Here is a 7897-nt window from a genome sequence, read left to right as displayed (position 1 = left end):
TATTATTATTATTATTATTATTAGCCTATTATTCTTTCGAAATTACTCCCCAAATATAGCCTATGTAATTAAAAGTAACAAGGCTACATCTTCCTCTCTTGAAATTAGTGAATAATTATGGACAAATTGTCATTATTGCTGTCCAGCTCTGTCTGAAGTGAATAGCACCAACAGGGACGTGTCCTGTTTCCTTCATCAATATTACATCAGTGCTTGGCGCTGCGCGTGCTGCCAGATGAGAATTCACCCGAAGCTGTATTGACTTTAAAAAGTTAAACGCCCGTCGCTTATGGCGCAAGGCTGCCCGCATTGTTCCTCTGTCTGATCTTTTTTCTTTCAGCTTTGAGAAAAAAAAACAAAAAAAAAAACAAAGCGCAGATCACAGAGAGTGACCTTTAGAGCAGCTGGTTATTGTCAAAACGCATGTAGGCGAAGTGTAGCTTGTAAACGATGAATCCGTGGGAACCCCGCACATGTTGAAGGCCTGCACGCCGTATTCATCAGCGGGCCCTGACTGCATGCACACAACAATGTGTCGGTGGGTCCCTGCTGTTTTTTAGCGGAATGCCAACTCCCATTGCAGCCTCCTCCGTGCATATGTTATTGACACATTGTGGGGTTTATTCAACAGGAAAGTGCAAAAGAATTAATTAAATGCATTATGGTCAACACAATAAAAGATTAATGTGGATGTTTTCTTTTTTTATTTAGAATGTATTAAACAGCACATTTAGTTAGAGTTTTTCGATTTGATAATTGTATAGACAACACTTTATCCATATGTGTAGACCTGCAGGCTGCTATAAGACCAAACACTCAAACCAGACCGTCTTCATTGGTCATGAATCCATAGTTAATGTAGACTGTCTGTGTGAGTGGGAGTGCCTGGCCATAAGTTTTGCTGTCACTTGATTGCTGTGTGTCGTAGAGGGGGCTGTACTACAGTCTGCCTGCCATGTGGACACTGCTGCTGCTGCTATCGCAACACAAACCATCCGCACACAGCGACAGCGGAGCTGAGAGAGAGAGAGAGAGAGAGAGAGAGAGAGAGAGAGAGAGAGAGAAAACAGTGAGCAGGAGGGAGGCGGTGCTGCACGGACAACTGCGTCCCACTCCTAAAGCACATCCTCCAACACAGACTATAGACTTCTCATCGCTCCGACTTTCACTTGATCACAGCTTTCTCATTCACGACGAAGGGGAGCTGCGCGAACATTAAAGGTGAGTTTGGGAAACTGATTTCGACAGTGCACTCTGTGTTTGTGTCATGACCTCAGTCCATAGCCTATAGCCTATAACAAGAGAAAAAAGGCTGAAGTTGCAGGCAAATACAATTAATTTAATTGGAGTTTTAAGTGCAAGGAATATATAATGTGCTCATCAAGATGTCATGTCATGACATATTGCTTAATAAGGGGTTCCTTTTATTCTTAAGGATCAGTCTAAAAATAAAAAAATGCCTCCATGCAACTTTATCAAAAGGAAGGTCTGATCTTGTCCACTCTGTTTTTTGTGTTTAGTAGGCTACTTGCTATGGGACAATTAACCAAAAGGCTCCATTAAAGAGTTATTGAGGCGGTTATTACTTTGACAAAATATTACATATTCATGTCAAACGTCGTCTCTGCAGCTTCCAAAACCTCCAAGGATGGACTCCATACCTGCGGGACGAGACTCCAGCTCTTCGCCAAGCTCCAAACAAGAACTTTCCTACCCGAGCGCCAAGAACCTGAAGCCCAACCAGGTCGGAGAGACGGTGCTGTACGGAATACCGATCGTGTCTTTGGTGATAGATGGCCAGGAGAGACTTTGCCTTGCACAGATATCTAACACGCTGTTGAAGACTTACAGCTATAACGAGATACACAACCGGCGTGTGGCGTTGGGGATCACCTGCGTCCAGTGCACTCCTGTCCAGCTGGAGATCCTGCGGAGAGCCGGTGCAATGCCAATCTCCTCCAGGCGCTGCGGGATGATCACTAAACGCGAGGCCGAGAGACTTTGCAAGTCATTCCTAGGAGCTCATGCTCCGCCTAAACTTCCAGAAAATTTTGCCTTTGATGTTTCCCACGAATGTGCCTGGGGGAGTCGAGGCAACTTCATTCCGGCCAGATACAACAGCTCCAGGGCCAAGTGCATCAAGTGCTCCTATTGCAACATGTATTTTTCTCCAAATAAATTCATATTTCATTCGCATCGCACACCAGAGTCCAAGTACACGCAGCCAGATGCAGCTAATTTTAATTCTTGGAGGCGGCATCTTAAATTATCAGATAAAGGCAGCCAGACAGATGTACTACACGCATGGGAAGACGTGAAGGCCATGTTCAATGGGGGCAGTCGCAAGAGGACGCTGCCAGGCAGCGGGTCAGACTCCGGCTCTAACTTGAAATCACATGGACACAACCGTCCCCGAGATTCACCCGAGATACCTGCAAAAATCCTCAGCTGCGAGGACAACCGGGGCGGCATGACGAGCACACGAAGTTACCCGGTCATCCCCGTGCCCAGTAAAAGCTTTGGGATGCTGCAAAAGATCCCACCACCGCTCTTCCCTCATCCGTACGGGTTCCCAGCTTTCGGCCTGTGCCAGAAGAAAGACGACAGTATGCTGGGAGAGCAAAGCAAAGCAGGCCTCCCGGGTGTCCTGTGGCCTGGTACCAAGGACAGCGCCTATCACTCCTTCCCCATGTTCTGGCCCGCGGCGGGCGCGCTGCCCATGCCTCCGTACCCCCAGACTCAGCACAAACCCCCACCAGAGCTGCTGTGTCCTCCTAGGCAGACTGACATGGACATATCTGAGCACAGCGACCGGAGCACCAACACGTCAAAAGACAGCATGGTTGAAAACGACCGGTGCTCCAGCACTCAGTCTACTCGTAATGAAGATGACAAGTCAGGTGACGAGGCGAGGCCGCTGGAGGGGATGACCCTCGCGTCCCGGAAAATCAGCTACGTCTCCGCGTTCAGACCCGTTATTAAAGACGCAGACTGCATCGCCAAGCTGTACGGCAACAGGGGCGCTTACAACGGGTGTCGCACCGGCTATTTATCGCCCGATTTTTTGAGTGAGAGCTCAAGCTACCGGTCCATGTCCCCCTGCGTGGACAGTGAGGGCGAGCCGGACGTGGATGTGGAGACAAATAAAACACCAGAGGAGGAGGAGGACTCCAGGCCTCTGTCCTCGGTGTGTCCTCGGACTCCTCCCGGCTTGGCTCACAGTGTTTCACCAAACGACTCAGACTCCAAGAGCCTGCAGGAGAGCAGTCTGGTTGAGTCCCAGAAAAGGAGCCTACACGTGTCCCAGTCCTCTGACAGAGAACTGCAGAACAAGCAGTTATCAGAGACCCAAATAGCTGCGTCTTTTACTGAAGTGAGTGACTTATGACTGAGAAACACTGGCGATAAATACAAGATGTAATATTTCTCTAAAGTGTTTTGCAAGTTGGTTTCTTTCCTTGCCTTGTGTGTATTTAAGAAGATACATATCTGTGTTCTTGTGGGTAAATGTCTTTTATGTTTAAACAATGTAACAGCAGCAATAAACAGCATGTCCACAACATTTAGAAAAAAAAACATAAATCACTTCTTTAAATAAAAATATATACACTTCAACCTAGAGTATAGTTTTAATTATTAATTTTAGATTTTATTTTAAATAATTATAATTATTTTTGCCAAACCTCTTGTAATTTTAAGAGCTCAAAGAAGTGGTGATTCTGTCTTCTTTAGGTATACACACCGGAGAGGGGTGAGCTGCAACAAAGGAGCAGTCCGTATCAGTTCAGACCTGCGAATTACAAGACTGGAGTTACAACAAATGGTTAGACATTTTTTTCTGCTTTTGTAAAAACATTTCGCTGTAAAACAAAAAAAGAAAAGGGGCTCAAAATTACATCGATTTATTTTCTCTTAAGATGAGAGTGGAAGTAAAGAAGAGCCGTCTTCCACAGTGGAGGAGATCGAAACGAAATCTTTTAATGAACAAAGCAGCGAGGAGAGCCAGCGAGAGCCGGATGAGGGTAAGTTACACCGAGGTCAGCTTATAGGATTTTTCTCTGTTATAAGCTCTACGTTTTAAAAGATAGGGCTCTACGTTTTTGGCAGATAGAGGAATATCATTTATTTTCTGTGTATTCAGGCGAGGACGCGCCAGCCAGAGCTCTGCCAACCCAAAGATCCATGATAGAATGTCTGGCAAAAGGTAAGACGATGTCTTACTGTTAGATAAAATGATTAACAACCTCTTCCAAAAACATTATTATTATTATTATTATTATTATTATTATTATTATTATTAATAAGACTATATAATTATTAACATTATCTTTTTTTTACTAAATTCAAAGAAAATCGGACAAATCCTTTAATTTTCTTTTTCTCTGTTTTTGCCTGGAGGCAGATTCTTTGACATTTGTCCTAAAAACATAACAAGGGAAGTTCTTTTTTACTGCAGGCCCAGGAAGACCTGCTCTGAATAGTCAGTGTAAATGATGATGGTGTCCTCATCACTGTCATTAAAAATAGAAAACTGTCCTAGAAGGAAGATGATACAAAAGCCTGTTGTACCTTTCCACCTCCAACGTCCTCTATTTGTGTCTGCTTTTTAGAGGAACTACAGAAGCAGCTGTTAGAGCAAGTTGAGCTGAGGAAAAAGCTGGAACGTGAATTTCAAAACTTGAAAGGTAAGCTAAATTCTGTAACAGTGCTTTTTTCCACTATTTTGGCTTTTATCACCAAGCAGTGATTTGACAGACAGAGACTTAAAAGTATTTCTGGTGCATGTTAAGTGTTGCTCTTCTGTCATGTTTGTGATTCAGGCAGAAATATGATGCCATGCCATGACCAAATTCACCTCAACAGTGGCATGCATGTGCTCTTCTCTGCGGAGCAAACATCTGTTAAAGGGCATCGTTCTTCCAAATTTTCTAAGTGGTTCAGGGGCACACTCCCCCTGGGAAGAGATGCTTTCAAACCCCCCCATTAACAATGATTTGAGAGGATTATGATTTTAGCCTTCTGTTCAAAAACACCCATGCATCCTTAGAAAATAGTTCTCTCTGGGAAAGAAAGTGCAGATATTTTGGGGTGCACAAATAAATTGTTTTAAATAGATATGGACATACAGAAATAAAAAGGTTAATATGAAACAAGTTTATGTAGCTGAGGAGAATTTAAATATCAGAATTTTTAATATTTTGAATGGCAACACAATGAAAAATGTGGAAAATAAATGTGCATACATTTAGAACATCTGCATTTATATACACAGCCTATGAGCTTATTAAAAAAGTGTGCAAAACCTCAGATCTACAGAAAAGGGATAGAAAAGACTCTGTCATGTTGTACAAAGGTATTAAAACGTTTTTTATTAAAATGGTTACATTACTAGACCAGTGCATATAATCCAGATCAGTCTTCACCTGTTTTGGGTGTAAATAAACACTATACTACAATATTCAAGATACTGATCATTTTACCTTAAAACATATTGTTTGAAATTATATTTATTCTGTCTCACCTTTGTGCAACATCACATGTGTCAAAGTAAGAAGGATGTCTTAGAAATGAACTATAACTATAAAATCAATGTAAATTTGATTCTCCATAAATTCACCTAATACTTTTCAAGTTGTATTTTGAGGTTCTAGATATTATTGTTCCATCACTTGCTAACAAATCTGCTGTCAGTTCCCAGTGATGCGTCTTACATAAAGCTTAATTTTGAGCTATGTGTTGGACTTGTATACACACACAAACAATTTCTTTATGCATTCATTGGTAGTATTTGGATCTAGCTATTGGGAATTTGATGAACACAAAGCATAATATGTAACAAAACAGCACAACTGGTTAATCTGTAGCATTGGACTCTTGGTGCAAATCACTCCGTTATACATTTACTCCACATTTTTATCCCAGTCTTTATTGCCATTAAGGTGGCTTGTTATATGATCAAGTCTAATCTTAATTTTAAAAAAAAATTATAATTTAGGTATTTTAAACTAAAGGGGATTAGAGTAGCCTACTTTTGCAAACTGGTTTCCATTTACACTTTTTTACACTTTTTAATCCACATTTTCCACATCCAAGTGTAATTCAATAACACAGAATATTTTTATCAATGCACATTTCTTATCTCCACTATAAAACATAAATGTAAGTATTTTATCATGACATCTATTTGCTACAATGGGAGCCCTGCACATGTAGCTGGTTTGTCGCTTTAGCTTGAGAACAGCGCCCTCTAGAGGCTGGGGAAGGTCCGGTCTGCATGGACCACTTTATTGCATGAAAGTGTTATCAATGTTATCAGTCTCCTAAAACCAATCATTTATAGCGAAGACTTCATCCAACTAACCTCATAAACCTTTTGTTTATGTTTTATGTCCACAATAATATTTATGACAAATGTCAGAACAACAAACGTTTAAAAATTACAAATAGGCCTAATGCAGCAACCTAGGGGTCCAATCTGGCTAAATCCTACAATTTTATGTGTGTAAAATTAGGTTTTTATTGATGGTTGTGGTGGGATTTTTTTTTGTTTAATTTTTTAAATGAAGGCCCACCTCATCACTGAAATACATGTCTGCCATTTGTTCCTCAGATAATTTTCAGGATCAAATGAAAAGGGAACTTTCCTATAGAGAGGAGATGGTTCAGCAGCTTCACATCGTCAGAGGTGAGAAAAATCAGGAAGAGGGAGCGGATACAGCAGCGTGGATTCACAGATAGGACATGTTTGCCGACGTGATTGATGACAGCCTATAATGCTCTGTGTATACAGGATATCAATGATTTGCGTGGGCTGTCTGGAGGCTTTCATTTACTGTTATGATACGCAAGCAAGTAAGCTACACTGTTAAATTCACGCGAATCACTTGCACTTATGTGGGACACACTTCCTGAGTTTTCTCACATTTCCCTTGTGATACATTTTTTAAATCCCCATAGTAATCAAATACAGACATAGCATATAGCCTACTTATAACCTTGTGGAAATTACAAATAGCCTAGGCCTAAACATAGGCCTAAAGTTTTTCCGAGATTTAAATTGATTACCTGTGCTCAGTGTGCATCTTGTGTCTTTATGTTGTGGCTATCCGTTTCCTATGACGCTTTAGCGAGCAGCAGAAGTTGATTAAAGTCAGGTGGAATAGCAGCCAGGATAATGTGTATTACAATTCTGCACCTCAGAGGCTTATGGGCAGACACTTAACTGTCATACATCCAGACTATAGCCTATTAATGCATTTTTGGAGAATGCCTTTAATCAATTGACCCTATTATTTTGTAGGCTTAACTGTGTTCAACCTCAACATGCGTGTGCAAATACGTCTACTGTGTGTTGTAGCCTACTTTAATATCATTTTCAATAAGGCCGATTTATCCTCACATGGCCGCATACGTACACTATTGATTGTTTCATTTCCTTCTTCATAGGAGCTCATGACGCTTTACACCATTTCTCGTGTAAGATGTTGACTCCTCGCCACTGCAGCGGATCATGCTCCTTCAAACCTCCTCTGCTACCACCCTAAATCGGATTATATAAACAAAGGACACATCTAGAGCTTCTGTTAAATCATGGAAAACATCCGAGCGGTCAAGTTGAAAGAAGACTATAACTTGTAATTACTTTATTTAAAAAAAAGAAATTGATCTTAAACCTCGGCATTTATGTAACCATCTTGCATACAGTGTAATTTGTTTTAATGAAATGATACCATTGATAATATTTATTATTTGTGGCAAAGTGCAATGACGATGTATGTATCTAGTAATAGGTAGGTTGTTATTTCGTTTTTTATTGTCATAATAGCAGCTTTGACTAACCAATTCATTGCTCCTCATCCTCTCAGTATTGTGAATTAGCCTATTACTTTTGCTGTGT

General features: G+C 41.0%; 1 protein-coding gene across 1 annotated transcript; it reads left to right on the top strand.

Moving 5' to 3' along the window:
• The first annotated feature begins 854 nt into the window (after nt 1-854).
• On the top strand, nt 855-7648 carry skor1b (SKI family transcriptional corepressor 1b). Its single transcript, XM_031283491.2, has 8 exons — nt 855-1221; nt 1631-3373; nt 3733-3823; nt 3918-4022; nt 4142-4204; nt 4611-4685; nt 6611-6685; nt 7447-7648. Exons 2-8 carry the CDS (start codon nt 1649-1651, stop codon nt 7542-7544), a joined length of 2232 nt encoding a protein of 743 aa, XP_031139351.1. The 5' UTR covers nt 855-1221; nt 1631-1648; the 3' UTR covers nt 7545-7648.
• Nucleotides 7649-7897: the final 249 nt, after the last annotated feature.

Source organism: Sander lucioperca, chromosome 7 (genome assembly GCF_008315115.2).
Source record: "Sander lucioperca isolate FBNREF2018 chromosome 7, SLUC_FBN_1.2, whole genome shotgun sequence".
Taxonomy (NCBI): Eukaryota; Metazoa; Chordata; class Actinopteri; order Perciformes; family Percidae; genus Sander; species Sander lucioperca.
The sequence above is the reverse complement of the archived record's forward strand: the minus strand, read 5'-3'. Positions and strand labels throughout refer to the sequence as shown.